This window comes from Coturnix japonica, chromosome 1 (assembly GCF_054131305.1).
Source record: "Coturnix japonica strain WE chromosome 1, WE-NBRP24, whole genome shotgun sequence".
In the NCBI taxonomy this organism is placed as follows: Eukaryota; Metazoa; Chordata; class Aves; order Galliformes; family Phasianidae; genus Coturnix; species Coturnix japonica.
In genome coordinates, this window is record NC_140663.1 from 127,610,040 (window position 1) to 127,626,717 (window position 16,678).

General features: G+C 37.9%; 1 protein-coding gene across 1 annotated transcript in view; it reads right to left on the minus strand.

Moving 5' to 3' along the window:
• Positions 1–1,022: 1,022 nt before the first annotated feature.
• IRS2 (insulin receptor substrate 2) overlaps positions 1,023–16,678 on the minus strand; it is a 29,249-nt gene continuing 13,593 nt past the window's right edge. The window contains exon 2 of the mRNA XM_015851426.3: positions 1,023–3,451. Within this exon, the coding sequence (XP_015706912.2) occupies positions 3,447–3,451 (5 nt within the window). The 3' untranslated portion in view covers positions 1,023–3,446. The remainder of the gene's footprint in view (positions 3,452–16,678) is intronic.

Below are 16,678 nucleotides of genomic sequence, written 5' to 3' on the forward strand. Positions count from 1 at the left end.
GAAAAGTATTGTTGGCTGGATGGGTAATAACATGGTGTTCTACAGTATTTTTCCACTAATGCTTTCTTTAAGAAAATATGCTTATTACACCTTTAGTCAGATAGGGTGAGAGGCGCTGCAGTACCTCACAGGGTGGGCATATAATGAAAACCATTTTTGAGTCAAGTAGAAGAGATGGAACAGAAATAGGATTTATATTCTTCTGCTCCAAGATGAAGAGCTCCCGAACAGAAAGGAAATGAAATCTGTGTGGGATTTCATGAAGTGAGGCTTAGCCACCGTGGCATAGGGTTGCAGAAAAGTATATAGATACGAATGCTTAAAATCAAAGGATTATTTGTAAGACGGAAAGCACTCCTGCTCTGCCTCATAAAGGAGGACTGGCAGGTAGGTTGGACTATATTGTCATTAACGGTCTCTTCCAATGCAAACCATTCTATGATTCTGTGGCTTATATGAACACTTCAGAGGCAACAAGATGATCCTACTGTAGTGACAGACAATTACAGCGACTTTCAGAGAAAGAATCTGAGTTTGCTGCAGTGAGATGGGGTTCTGTCCTTTTAGAAAAGGTTGTATTAATATACTTCTCCAACTGTGCCCCAAACACAAGGTAACTATGAAAATATAAGCCCACTTAGTAATAGATGTTACCAGGAGAACACAACACATTGACTGAATTTTACCCCAATTAACATTAAATGAGGGACTTGCATAGTCATTCACCTGCTGCCGGGATGAGAGCTTTATAAGCTGAAATTAAAAATTAAGGCCATATTCCATTCCTGGTTGTTTCCTTCCCCTTTATAATACAAATTTCTTTATTAATAAGAAAATATTTAAAATAGTTTCATGGATTTTCAGGGACATTCTATGTGTTAAAACAAAAGAAAGTAAGTATGGGCATAGCAGATTTACCTAGAATAAAAGCATGGTTCACTTAAAAGAGATAGAATGACTTTCACATAAACAACGCCCAAGCCCCCCACCTCTAGAGAAAAAAAGGTACAGAAATACTTTACTCTTTTCATAAATAATGTATTTTATTGCATATGGCTATTAAGGAGAGCATCCATGATCAATACAGACTAAATACAATACACTACTCTAGTTCCATTTATTCTGGTCTCCAGCAGCATCACATTTATCCTTATATACAGCGTGTACATTGGAAGACACAGCAAGATAAGTTAAGTCTCTTGTCATATCACAATAGCAAGAAATATATTTAACATCTTGATATCCAGAAACAATACGTACCCAAAAAGAAAACACTGCTTAATAACTGTTAAGGTTATATAGCAAAAAATATTTTAAATTTAAGGTAAGTCAGGCAAAATGTACAAAGACCCAATATACATTGTGAAGTTTAGCAAACATAACATTTATACATTTTGGTTCCGTTCTGTAAACTAAATTAAGAATGTAAGTATTGCATATGCCTTTGTGAAATCTACAGGATAGAGAAGAACTGACTACATTGTCAAGTTTTTGTTTTGAAGTTGATGTATGTATTTTAGCCATTTACTTTAGTGGCATGATTTTCTAATTGGTACAGGGGGCTACTTCAAAACAGAAGATCAGAATATTGTATTCAGCAGGTACCACGCTCAGTGCTATGGGGAGGTTCAGACAGAAAATGTCAACAATATTATTTGTATTTTAAGTTCCAGAATTGAACGAGCAGCATTTTTAGAATATTTTAGAACCATTTTTATCATTATTATTATTATTATTATTATTATTTAAAAAAACAAAAAACCCAACAACACTCAGATTAGATATTTAAATTGATTTTAGTTCTAATGTTGTATTAGCCTATGCATTGTTGTGATTTTAAATCCCCCAAAACTACAATGTAAATAATGTCATGGGGTAGAGAAGTAATTTGTTTACATTCATCTTTGTCTTGTAATACAATCCTCAGTTCTAAAAAGTCACCATGTAAGCAGGAAGATCGCGTTGTCATTTGTTACACTTGTAAGACATTGACTCTTATCTTCCTCAGAAAAAAAGATTAATTCCAAAAGATAATGCATTATTAATAATGACGTACAGGTCCCACCTAGCACAATGATTAAAAAAAATAATGTCTCACATAACTCAAATAACTTAGTAATACTTACATGTCTATCAGAGCAGGCACTGGGGAGGTACCATTAAAATGTATACAAACTCTTCAACAAATTTATCAAAGGAGAAACAAGGTGGCATGACATTCTGCTAGTCTGGTACATCAGTTGTATAAAATGTTTGTGACCACAGCCGCCACATCGCTTGTGTTTTCAGACTACTGAAAATGTGATGCACACGTAGTCTTGAAAAACCTCTGGATAAGCAACTGCAGTGCTTCTTCTTTCCCTGTAATAATGCCTGTAGCTGCAACAATGCTCTTTCAGTAGAAGGCAGATTTCAGGACTTTGTAGATGGCAAGATAATACTGTGTTAATATTAGTGTTTGAACCTGGCCAGTACCCACTATCATCCCTGCATTCCTAGTATGCCTACCTAGATTTTTGGTTACAAGAAACGCAGCTAAGAACAGGGTTAGCTGACAAAAGTGAGCTTGTAGATAGGAGAAAAGGCTTTTGCAATCTGAAGTACCTACATCAATACCTACATAGAGAGAATTAAACAAGTGTGTCAAAGGTAAAGAGAGATAACCCCAATACAGTTTGATGCTTTTAACTTACGTCGTTTCAGTTACATGTTTTTATTTTTACGTTTTTGACCCCTCTGAATTCTCTGTCCCAGTCCAATCCACAGAGTTCCGTCCCATGTTAGATTTCCCAGTGCCCTCTCCAGGCTCCATCCCAGAATCAGACACCGCAGCTTGTGATGGAGGAGCAGGTAGCAGCTGCATGCGTTACGAGTTCAGTAAGGCTGGCGACCGCTCTTGAGAGACTCAGCATAAAGATAAAGGAGGTCCTGTTGTACACCAACACCGCAAATCCGGCTTTACTTTGAACTGAGGTAGGTAGTACTGTGATAGGCTTGAAACTATGCCAGTAAATACCAGATCTGACTGCTTCAGCAGGTGCCACAGAATCCCCCAATATGTCGAAGGATAAATACAGTTTGTCTTTGCAGAAAAAGGAAATGAAGGCATTGGCCATTAATTAAAGAGGCCGGCAGAAAAGTTCCTACTGTCTAAAGAACATCTTCAACTTCTGTCAAAACAGCAGCAAAGTGATAATGTAGATGCCATTGACAGGACATGAGTTGGGCAGGTTGCTTTCCCTTCCTCGCTGATTTGCTGTAAGGTTTAGTCCTCAACAGTTTGAAAGTTAAGTAACTGTCCAGACCAACAATGACAACAACAAAAAGTAAACCTTAAGCAGCTTCAATTAAAAAACAAACAAAACAAAACAACAGAAAACCAAATATGCCGAGCAGCTTCTTTGAATGTTGTACTCTTTGAGGTCATGGTGATAAAACTAAGTCCTTCACTCTGAAAAGGAAAATGAAAGAGAGTCAGTAACAGCTGCAACAAAAATCACATAAACGATTAAAACAGCACAAAAAAATACCTTACAGAGATTATTCAGAATGGGCTTGGGTGGAAAGAAAGCTCTGTAATAACTGCTTTTCTATTTGAATATATTATAAGGCATTACAGAGGCAACAAATAGAGCTCTTTCCAATCCCTCACTGAGTTCTTAGTACCAAACTTCTCTGTTGTGGCTCTTCAATCCAGCAAGCCCCAACACAACCAGTTAGAAAACCAAGTATGAAATCCCTCCTAGTTCAAGTTGTGATCCCCACTGTTTTGTACGTTTGGTAAGAAAAAGGTGTTGTAGAAAGCAGATACTAACTAAAGTAGTTTTTTAGCTGTATGGTTGTTATTGAAAGCTATCAATTTACAGATATTAAAGGAGATTCTTGAGACCATATTGACTTAAGGGAAAGAGTCTTCCAAAAAACATAAGCAAAGAGAGATCTATCTTCTAATCCAGTTGTTTGGTTTACTAAACAATTATTATTCCGCAACTAAAAAAGCGAGCATGCTGGAAAATGGAAGGAATCCTCTTCAGATTACTGTTTACAAAGCTTCTTTAAACATCTAAAGGTGAATTACACTGTACCACAGAAGCTGATTTATGAATTGGCCAATCCCATCTTAAAGAACCCAGGTGACTTTTTTTTTTAACTGCAAAAAAAGGAATAGACAGGATGCGCCACTGCCAGAGAGATGCTGTCATAACAGCATCAAGGTGCTTTGTTAACATGGTCATAAATAATCAATTTTTTTCAATATCTTGTTTATTACATAGATTTGCTAATTTGGTATAACATTTGGAAAGCAGCAACGCAAAAATAGTTGTGATCAAAAAACAAAACTCACATTTTACATAGCAAAATACTGACACTTTGTTTTGAAAGGTGCTAACTGTGCCATAGCCCCATAGAATTCCAAGCTGCAACATTGCATTCCTCATACTTGCTATTAATAGTGTCTAGTTTATCTAGTAATTTACAGCAATTCTGACATTTGTATGTTGCTGTCCCAAGTTTACAAGTTAAGTAAAAACTTTAGTTTGTATATGTGTTACAAAAGTTTTCCTAGAAACTGAAATGATTTGGAATACTTTGGGTACTAACATTGCTACTTAGAAAAGCCGTAATACTTTAATTTCAACTGTACAGATACAAGTATTTGCTTTGGGATGGCTGTGAATGCTATATAAGACCTGGAAGTTAAAGTAGGCATAGTACTTGTCTATGCAAGTTTATCCCAAGTGAGTTTCAGATAAACCAATACAAAGTCTCCTTTTCAAGTCTATACAAAAAACACAGGTTGACGTACCTTGGCATATATGTGAAAACTGCTAAATTGCTATTGAATCTTCCAGAGCTAAGGTTTACTTATGAAATAAGTCCTGTCTAAGTCAATTGGAGCTGCTCTATGATCAGTTACTTAGGATGTTACTTAGGATTTAGTTTAGTGATGCACAGTGAGATGAATTAATAGCTTGCCAGGAACAAAAAGAAAGTATCTCACTGTCCATATCTATTAGCATTTCTCTGGTGCCACTATCCCCATCTAACACCAAGTAAATCTAGCCATTCTAACATCATAAAAAGAGCCTTTTTTTTTTTTTTTTTTTTTGGCTCTCTCAAATTGGCATCAAATTTATGATGCAACCAAAGGAGCTTCAAAACTGCCAGCAGAACTGAAGATACTGATTGAATGCACAGGCTGCTCAGAGAACTGGTGGAGTCAGTGTCCTTGGAAGTGTTCAAGGACAAGGCAGATGTCACACTGAGAGAGGTCACAGGCATGGGCTGATAGTTCCACTAAGATGAGCTTACTGGTCTTTCCAAACTTAATAGTTCTGTGATTTTGAGATACACTTTGCTTCTGTGTCATTGCTTTCCTCCTCCAACTGAAAACCAACCCAACCACTGCATTAGAGTAACAGCTAAAGCCAAATGAAGTAAATAATTTGTTTAAAAGGGAAAGCAGAGGACAAGGTCTTTGTACATGAAAAGATGATAAGCAAATATGTTTAAAGATGTATGTCCAACTATGGTGGTCACTGAGGAGGATTGTTAGTTACTGAGTATGTCTGACCCTGTTCTTGCAGCACAAGTACTTTCCAGACATAAACTGGAGTGGATGAGGTAGCCTGTGCTTCAAATGTTCCCCAAACCTGGTTCTTGGGGTTTTGTAAGAGGACAACAGGGATTGTGGGCCTAAGCTTTAAAGCCCAGAATTCAATCAACACATCACCCAAAGACACTTTAACACTAGTCTATAACCTCAGAATCAACCCCAGAGTCATCTTCAGTAATCACAAATGGCCTGTATTGGAAAGGATATCAAGTACCACGCAATTCCAACCACTCTGCCCAGGGCCCCATCCACCCTGTTCCCCAAACCCAATGCCTCCAAGGAATAGGGCACCCACAGCTTCTCTGGGCAACCTGTTTCAGTGCCTCACCACTCTCTGAGTAAAGAATTCTCCCCCAATATCTAAGCCAAACCTCCCCTCTAATGAAACAATAACTAGTGCAACCCTGCAACACACACAATAACAAGTGTCAGCTTCAGAGGAAGCCTACTAACAAGCAGAAAATTCTGACTTCCATGCTTCCATCCTTTTGTTTGTTTGTTGATGTTTTTAAATACATCGATATCACCGTTGTTTGTATTTTGTTAAATTCAGTCATTAATATCTCCTACTTTTTTTGAAGTCCCAGATCAACATTGCACTTAAATCTATCACTGCAAGTTAAACCTGTACACATTGCCTGTATCCAGGGACTAACTAAAAATCCTAAAGGATACAAATATATTATTTGATAACCTCATTCCCCTGGGCACACACAAATCACAACACAAAGTGCAGTACTGTTTCAGTGTTGAAGTTCCCTCTTGGTTCTGAGCTTTATTAAAAAAAAAAAAAAGCACAAAACAAAAAACCTCCCTGATTGCTGCTGAAATTTCCAGACCTATTTCACACCATATAATTCCATCAGTGCTTTCTAGATAATAAATCAGATAACAAAACACACACAGATTGCTAGGAAACAACCAAATGCTCGAAGATTTGCATAGTAAACTGTGAAGAGAATATACTAACTAATCCATTAAATATCTCTTTTGCTTATTTATTTTCAAAGCCAGTAAGCAATGAATAAAATTCTTCTAAATTCCTGAAAATGATTCTCTTCTGCTGGCAAGCACAAGAGCAGAGCTATTCACATGGCTGATGGCTCAACATAGTGCAGGCTATTCATCACCTGTCAATTTATTCAAGTGGTAGCACAACCATCCAAGTGGGTAGAGTGTGGGGCGGGGAGCCCATGGCACTGCCACAGACCCAAACCATGACTTGAGGTAAACAGATCCCTGGTTTTATCCCTTTGTTCCACCCCCCACCCCCCTACACACTCAGCCTACCAAATTGATTAAGGCTCTGATCCTGCTATTTTTTCCTAGAAAAGCAATCCTGTTGATATAACTGAATCCCAAGGTTAACAGCAGGAGTGTTTGTAGGCTTTGGGCCAAGCCATTAGATGGCACAGCCCAAGGACACAGATCCCACCTGAAAAGCACACAGGATGAGCCACTCCTTACCTAGCTCTGACTCTCATTAAGCAATTAATGAGTAATATATGTAATAAAAAGCTCAAAAGCAGCCTTGCTAAGACAACAGAACAGCTTATCTGCCTCCACCGGTACTTCCAGGGAATTCAGTGAGACTGGTCCAACCAAATAAAGCAGAGCTTGATCATCACCACAAGTAAAGCTTTCAGTCAGAGCTTAAACATTTGCCACAATAACATTTCACAGGAAAACATAAAGCAGCACGCTCTAACAGTTTACGAAGTCCGTGGATAACAGCAATCCAAAGTGAAGGGCTTCCACAGTCGATTAGAAAAAAAAATACAACACAAGTGAAGCCATGAAATCAAAAAGCTATGTAATAATTATTTCATTTAAACAAGTCATGGTTGATCATATTTATCTACGCCCTTTTGGTACTTAAGTCCACAAAGGAACAGCACACAATGTTATTTGGATATGTTTTAGTTGTTTTATGAATTTAGAAAAAAAAGCACTGGGTCAACGCGGACTATCCATGACCGATTATTAAAATTACCAGATTTCATTAAAGTCGCAAAGTGAGGATGTTGTGGCCACAGTTTTCTCTAATAACATAAGCTTTATGGCACTTTCTTGAGTGATACAGCTAAAAACCATAACATATTGAGTTCTACTATGATTAACATGGAGAAAGAGGTTATATTTTAAAGTAGGAAACAAAACACTAGATTGGAAAAAGATGCTGCATGCCAGCAGTAGCAATACTGTTTTTGTTCCCCTAGCATAGACACAAGAGGCTGAAATGTTCATCTGACCTATGCAGAAATCCATACAATTTTTACTGTCAACTTGTATCCAAAGCTACTAACAAAACCAAAGTCGTTTGTATTTGATACCATCTAGTTACATGAATAGCAATTACTTCACTTGTAATTTCACTAGCAGCTGAGTGTAAAGTTGAAGTGCAGATGACAGTGAGGATTACACTTAGTTGATTTCAGAATTTGATATAATTTGTAGTTCATATCATTTTGTCAAGGTTCTTATAGATTTTGTAATATGAATAACTAAAACATTAAAATGTAATTACGTGGAAAATAAAGGATTAAACTTACAAATGTCATTATAATGAATTTATAGCTAAAGTGCTGGTCCAGAAATACATTTCCCACATAAATTATAATAAAAATAGGCACTTCACATTTAAAATTAAGGGAGTAGACATGCTCATTTTTCCAGGATAAATTTAATACATTTGCAATCATACCTCTTAATTTCAGAGCTACAGACATTGTGTAGCATTAAACAAGTTCGTATATTTGTGATTTAATCCCGTGATTAAGAATAAAATTAATTAGGCAAAAAAAAAACCAACAAAAAAACAACTCAACATAGTAATGTTCGAAATTTGTTCAGTTATCCTCTTTCTTGCAAGCAGGGTATGCAACTGCTTAAATATATTAAAAGAATTTTAAAATAAATAAATAAATAAAAAACAAGCTTCTCCGAGCAAACAAAACATTAGAAAAATGTTTAGTCCTTTTCACCTTCCATTGGCAGTAAGTGGGACTCAGATAGAAAGAAGCAGATGTATAAACTACATAAGAAATTTGCTACTAAAAAGAACAGTTGGTAGTGGTTAGTCAAAGAGCTACTCTGCAGTTCACTAGTAGAGGATTTAGCCATAATGGAAAAAGGAGCAATGTTCTTGTTTGATCATAGAATCATGGAATGGCCTGAGTTGAAAATGACCATAATGATCATTTAGTTTCAACCCCCCTGCTATGTGCAGGGTCACCAACCAGCAGACCAGGCTGCCCAGAGCCACATCCAGCCTGGCCTTGAATGCCTCCAAGGATCGGGCATCCACAGCCTCCTTAAGCAACCTGTTCCAGTGCGTCACCACCCTCTGCGTGAAAAACACTTCCTCCTAATATCTAACCTAAACCTCTCCTGCCTCAGTTTAAAACCATTCCCCCCTGACCTGTCACTACCCATGCCCATAAACAGCCATTTCCTCTCCTGTTTATATGCTCCCTTCAAGTATTGGAAGGCCACAATGAAGTCTCCCTGGAGCCTTCTCTCCTCCAGGCTAAACAAGCCTGGTTCCCTCGACCTTGCTTCACAGGAGAGGAGATGATTTTTGCAAAACAACATGCTCAGCACCTTAAAAGAGTTGAAGGACAAGGGAGGAATGGATTGGTGACTAACGCACTAGACTACCTACTATCATCCTATTCACCTTAAGAGATGCAACAGGTATATATGCATGTCTACTTCTTACAGAGGACACTAGATGATATTCTAGTTTATTCCACACTAAGATCAGATGAATAACAGTTACCAAAAAATTTCCAAGTCTGTGAGGTGAATGATTTTGTATTCCTTTTAAGAGCAAAGACCAAATCCTCTTAGACGTTGATCAGTACTCATTAGCAAGGTCAACAACGTCTTACAGGAAAGATCCTTCCTAACTAGAGACTGATATTCTAACACATCAAAATGTGTAAGGTGGACCTTACTCATGCAAGGAACAGTGAGAAAAGAAAGATGAACTGGACTTCAGGAGAGAGCCACTAGCAAGAACCTGACTGACATTTCAGACACCAACAGACAACACCAAAGTCTGACGGCTTCTTCTAAGCCACTGGGTTATATCCATGACTAAATAGACAGTGGTAAAATGCTCTCAAAGACAGAAAAGTATGCCTTTTCTCTCTCGCCTGGGAGAAAGGCAATCTTTTCCAGTGATTAAATCAAAGAATTATTCATATTAAATATTTAAATATTCATGGGAACAGGGATAAGGAATTGCAAAAATTGTGGAAAATTGTGTTCACTCTCTCTTTCCGCTACAACAGATATCTAATTATTCTATGAAAACAGCTTCAGTAAGAAAGAATGAGAGCACTCTACTGAAGAATATAAGGCTAAGATGTGCTAAGGACTACGGGAGTGGGGAAAGAGAAATGTGATTTTTTTCTGCCAGAAAAGTACAGGATGCAGGTCAATGGTGGAACAGTGCTCTAGCCACTTAAATGTTATAGCTAGGGGAACAGAAATACTTTGTCTAGGACTTCTCCTCATTGCGAGGAAAGGGATTAGGCATCTAGCATCAAGAGATTTCTAATGAACCAAGTCAGTATGGAGATTTCTTCCATCCTAGAGGAACACATTTATCTTTCAGAGGGTGGCATGCTTTCAGTTTTCACAGTCAGCTATCTGCCTGCATTGCAAACTGACTTAGGACTGTTTACCAAGGAGACAAACATGTTTGGGCACATCACCTGGACTTTAAATTCTCTGGATGGTTATACACTAAAACTAGCTGCTGCAGCTCTGAGATCTTCACGTGCTGAGGGAGATGATGCTCCTCACTAAGAGATAGTTTGGAAGGAAAGAAATGAAGAAAAAGAAAGCAGGAAAATGCTAACAGGAACAACAGTGCATGCATGGTATGACAGCCTTGCCCCTATCTTTTCCCCTTTCTGTCATAATCTCATTTAACAACTTTTGAGAATCTGATAGGAATAGGAAAACATTTTAAGAGATAGTTTTCAAGTATTGACAATGTTTTTCCAGAAATCTTTCAGAAACCTTCAGTGTTCTCATTGTTGTCATTGTGAATTAGTTCATAATAATCAAACAAGAGGAAAATAAAGCCAGGCAAGAAGCTGCAGATTTAACAATCTCAAGGAAATCCCCAGTGAGAAAAAAAACATCCACGGGTGTCCAGTGCTTCTCAACAAAGCTCACTACTTTATTTTGCCCATTTAATTCAAGTCCACTTTTTAGGACAATACATAAATGAATAAATAAATAAATAAGCCTGGAGCAAAAGAAGTATTCCTTTTTAACACAGTTTCCTAGGGGGCTTTCAGTATTTGACACACAGACAGTGTCTCTAATTTGTTTGCTAACCAATTCTTTCTCAGAAGTTTTATATTACTTTTTTTCTAGATTTGTTTTTTAAATGACATTTGTTCTGTCCATATGTTGAAAGAATTGTACTTTTTTCCCCATGAGATCACGGAAAATTCTTTCACATTGAAAGAAAAGTAAGCCAATGTGTTTTGGTGAACGGTATAATGTAAGAACAGTTTGCTTTCTCAATTTCGTATCTTCCAAAGTATCATTATGAGTACCATTTCATAACTAGTAATTTTAATTCAGCTATTAATCTTGTTGCATATAATGTCACTCCTGCTTTTTTGAAACTATGTCTCTACTAGCTCTTAATGCAGCAGGACAAATTGGGTTAAGCCATTAACCATTTTTCACTTTTAGCTCCATCTGAACTGTAATTAAAGTATCCATATACAAAAGGGTACATATTAAAGTTATGTCTATTAATAAAGCCAAAGTCTCCTTATTTAAAGGCTACTTCATGTAAACTTTATGGCTTCTGCATTTCCGTCGTGCTAAGGCACTGTACACACACACAAGCACGGTATCTTTTTCTACTCACTGAAAACAAAGCATTCTAAAAAAGTGAAATCTAATACAAGGTAAATATCGCTCATAACAGACCTCAACAATTTGCTTGTGGCACCCAGCCACAAGTGATAGTCCGGTCCAGTATGTTGTCAGGGTCACACAACAACACAGACACAAAGGAATTACATCCTGCCTTAACAATGAAATGCATGCTTATTTTATTGTGGGTCAAGAACTTTTCCTTTTTCTTTTTTCTTTTTTCTTTTTTTTTTTTTTTGACAAATTATGTGGGATTTGGGACACAGCTCCTGCCCAGAACCAACAGAACCCAAGTTAAGCAAATACTTCATAATACCTCCACAGAGAATGATCAAAGCACCTTACCCTTTTCTCAGGTACACATAGGCCATAACCATCTTTCAAAATATCGTTTATCAAAGTAGTTCTAGCGATCTCATTAGAGACAACAAGCTGAGCTCTCCCTAACATCCTTAGACTGTAGGCTTGTAGCCAACACACACACTTGGCATACTGCTTACTGTCTCACACTGAGACTCACAAACATAGCGAGGTGCTTAGTCCCCACTGATTTCAACACCCTCACCCTTCAGATTCCTTATTAACAGACTAGATTTATAACATTGTATTGTGTATTAACAGTTCTGAGAAATGCTAGAAAAATTAAAAGCATCTCTATTTTGCATTTATAAAGCTGGCTTTTAAAACAAACAAGGGTACTTGTAGCTTCTTTTACAATGTGGTGCTCTGAAGATAATCTCTAGATGAATTGGCATTTATTTCTGAAGCTGATATGGATTGTAATGCACATAGAAGCAAGTATATGTTAGGATATAAAAGGAAAGAATGTATATTTATCACATGGGCATCATAACCATCATCTGCATATCACATTTGCAGGATAACTGCTACTTTGTTTGATAGAAAAGACAAAAAGCTCAGTAAACTGTTTAGAAAAGTACTTTTTGTTTAAAATTTATCTCCTGAGAAGACCAGTTTAAAAACTGGAAGTCGGCCATAAAATAACTTGTGAAAGCAACAGCTACATAGAACAGCCTCCTCAGTCCTACTCATATTTTGCTTTCTTTCTCACTCAAAAAGCACAGATTGTACAGAATGAGACTGTTCCCAGCTCCTCTACATGCACCTTGAATCCTCCCTAACTTTCCTGCAGAAATAACGTGAAGCAAGCCTAGATTCATTTGTTCTGCAGGACCAAACAACAGATGCTAAAGTTTCACTTTTTTGAAAGGTAGCTAAAGAAATGCAGAATGCCAAGTTTCACCTACCCCAAGGAACAAGTAAGAGTGATACAGACAATGAATCTCAGCTTCAGAAACAGCATGTACTTGTGTTGTTTCTCCATAGTGAGACCTGCAGTACAAAATGTTACTTTTCCCAAGAAAAGAACATTTGTTTAAATATAAGAAATATTATGTTCTCAAAGCACAGTGTGCTTTCCCAGCACTCTTATCCAAACTTCAGAGACTGAAAGAGAGACAAAAAATAGGTATCAATCATGTCCAGTACAGCTGACTGCAGAGCACGAGGCTCTTTCTCCTGTAATTACGAGAGCACTCAGAACATATTTGCATAAAGCTGTACTTGGCTGTCTCAGGAGCTCTGTTTTTTCCTTATCTCACAGGTGCTCTCACACATGCATCTTTGCCTCCTTTTGTTTAATGTTTCACTGATATGCTGCTGTGTAAATACACTTATAAGCAACCATCAATGCTTAATTTTTTTCTTTTTAAGGTTTGCCAGTATCTCGTGGAGCATTTTGAAATGCTTAGAGCAGTGAATCTGACCATATGACCATGTAACTGAGACCAGTCTTTCTGAAATTGTCAGGATTGTTTCTATACAGCAAGAAGACTGAAACCCATCTTTGTCACTTCATGAATGACACTTGAAAGTTTGGCTCTAGACCTAACAGTGCTCATCAGAGTACATCTCCCTAGACTTCAGTGGATGTTTCCAGCACAGAAAACTGCATATATTTTCTCCCATTGACAGCAAGCTAACTTTCTAAACCCCTTTAGGACATCTCAAGTATGTGCTGTGAGCATTTCAGGATGTTAAATTCATGATCTGGAACCTCCTGGAGAATACCATGAAGTAGATGAGACTTTGTAAAAGCTAAGATGCTGCTTTAGAAAGGAGATTGCAAAAGAAACAGTTTGCAAAACAAGTATTTTCCCAAACATGCCTGTAGCTTTAAAGCACAAGTTTGTTTCCAAGTTCTAAGGAGGTGATATCATTGCATATTTAATGTATTGTGATTGAGACTAGGAAATGCATTGAAAAGTGTTCAGTCAACAGTGCAGCAGCTGCATAGCTAGAGAAAACACAAATCCCTTTCAATTTCACATTTACTGAACACACACAATGCATCATAAACTATCATAGAGAGTAAGGCCAGGCCAGGCAGGACTGCTTAGCTACACCAGTGTATACACATATGAGCATCAGTCTTGTTTTCAAGCCCTTTTGTTTTAAATAGCAAATTTGATGACACGAAACCACAGCCCTCCAGAAGTTACATGTCTCTTTTATGCTAAGTGTGTAGGCTCCCTCTATAGTCAGGGAAGGCAAAAGGTTTGTATCAATAATGAAGACTGTCCTTGACCATCCCCTTCAATATACCTTAAAGGTTCATATATCTATCTTTCCAGTCTGAATCTTTCCTGATTACTAATGGGAGTTTGAACATTATTTTAAGAGGACTTTTTAATTATGCTCCTAACAACTTGCTAATGAGATGTCTACTCCTTAGATCTACATGTAGTGAAAAAACACTGTTTAGATTAAGAAAGCACCATACATGGAGAAGCATAAAACAAGAATACTGACACTTGGTGCCTACTGGAGACATTTGCGCTGGAAACCTTCAACACTAAACAGCTTCATTCTGAACACATGTATTAAGACCCCTAAAATTTTACCACAGAATCACAGAACTGTTTGGGTTAGAAGAGACCTTTTACAGCTCACCCAGCCCCACTCCGTACTGTGGGCAAGGCTGCTCCCCCACCAGCTGCCCAGGGCACCATCCAACCTAGCCTTGACTGCCTCAAGGGATGGGGCTCCACAGCTTCTCTGGGCAGCTGTGCCAGCACCTCACCACCCCCACAGCAAAGAATTTGAGGTAATGTGATCACCTTGTTGCCTCAGACAAAGATATTTCTGCCTATTAACAACACTTTTGCATCCATCAGGAGTCCAGAAATACTAAATCCCACAAAACACATTAGGAAAAGAAGGACTAAATTGCCTTCTCTGGAATAAGCTCCTTTGCCTTGCAAATAGTCCCACCCATCCTATGCTAAACAATCCAACTGCAGCTTTTCCGTAGCAAACACAAGATGTCTGTTTACAAACAGAAAAGCCAACCAACCAACCTGAGGCACAACTCCACCACTGTTTCCCAGTTTGATTTTCAGCCTCCACAGTAGTCAACAGAAAAGTCCCTAAACCAAAAAGCCAGATTCAATCAATGTTTAAGATAAAAGACCACAGGAACACTTCCCCATACAGTAGATACAAGACTTGGACATGTTTACTCAGGTGAGAAAAATACTTCCATAAAGCAACTATAAGATAAACCCAGCATGAACAGCCTTTAAATGAGTGGTTCTTCCACACAGCCTAACAAATTACAGTCCATGAACTACTTCAAAGCTGGCAGCTTACTCTGTATCAAAGGTCCCAATGTCATAGCCCCAAACAGTTACCTCAAGTACCATTCTGGGTACCATTTATTCCCATTGTTTTTTTCTTAACAAAATCACAGAATTTGGACAAGCGTTCCCTGCTCCTGGATTAACTGAAAATCAAGCATAATTGTTTTCATCACTGTGCTAGCTTTTGGTTTTTAAACTGACAAGGAACAGTTTTCTGTGTATCAAACACACTGCATTTCTTGCTCCCTAGCAAGAACTTGCTTTGCTTGTACTTTATGTAATTAATGAGTTAACACCTTCTTTGACACATATTAAAATGCAAGTTGTTTCTTAGAGTACAGGAAAAAAATGAAAGCTTTACTCAGGTGCACACAGGCTGCTATGCTAATTTGAGGATGACAAAGCCACTTCACCATTGAACAAAACAATGGTTTTACATAATTAAAAAACAGTAATAAAGGATTACAAAGAATGTAACAGGTTTTTATAAAGGACTTATTTGCCTACTGCTCTGCCACCTTCAGCAGAGCTTACTGGAAGCTTGCATACAGAGTGCAATGAATAAGAGTTGGCTGCTCAGGTAGCTGTCAGCACAGTGCTTGGGAAAACGCCTCCAAAAGACCAGTTGAAAATCAGTGCTTGGTAAAGAGAATGGGATTGAAACCAAATGAACAGGAAGTGCTGAAAAAAGAAACGTTTCTTAATACTCACATCATCAGAGCTAAGATACCTAAGGACAAGATGTGTACACATCATTCCACCTGGGACAGAGAGTCTAAACTTTCATCCTACACATCAAGCCTCTGAAAAGCTCAGTGTTTTCCTTTTAACTTAGGCTGGTAGGGAACTGTAGAAAGAATGGCATTTCTCTGTCTAACAGAAATGACTAAGACCCACGACTCCCATCTTCTGGGAGTCTAAGTCCTAGGAACATACCTTAATATCTTACCTAATTTAAAGAAACAGCAAGCTGCTGTTTAATTTAATTAATTAGAATTGGAATCAAACTTTTAAAGCAGTGTAGGGGTACGTAATTTCACGTAAAATTGTATGGCTGTGGTGTTATCATCTTATAAAGCTATAAGAGATGATCTGTGAGTACAAAGAAAAATACTCGCTGAGGAGTGTGAAGAGTATGAAGTGTTGCATTACTTCCTCTTACTATGGTGACAAAGGATCCATGGAGCCAGGAAGGCAAGTCAAAGCTTGCCAGGTTCTTGATGGATACAGCAGACGTGGGGATAACTTCCCTCACAGAACATAGACCAGCTCCTTCTGCCATAAAACACACTAGTTAAGTTGTGCTCATTCAAGCCCCATGTCTAAGGTCATTGTTTATACTTTCTATCATAGCCAAGAATATAGAAACACAGAGGCTGAGAGGGACCTCTGGAGATGGTTTAGCCCACAACCCCTTGCTAAAGTAGGTTACCTAAAGCAGTTTGCACAGGACAGCATCCAGGTAGGTTCTGAGTATCTCCAGAGA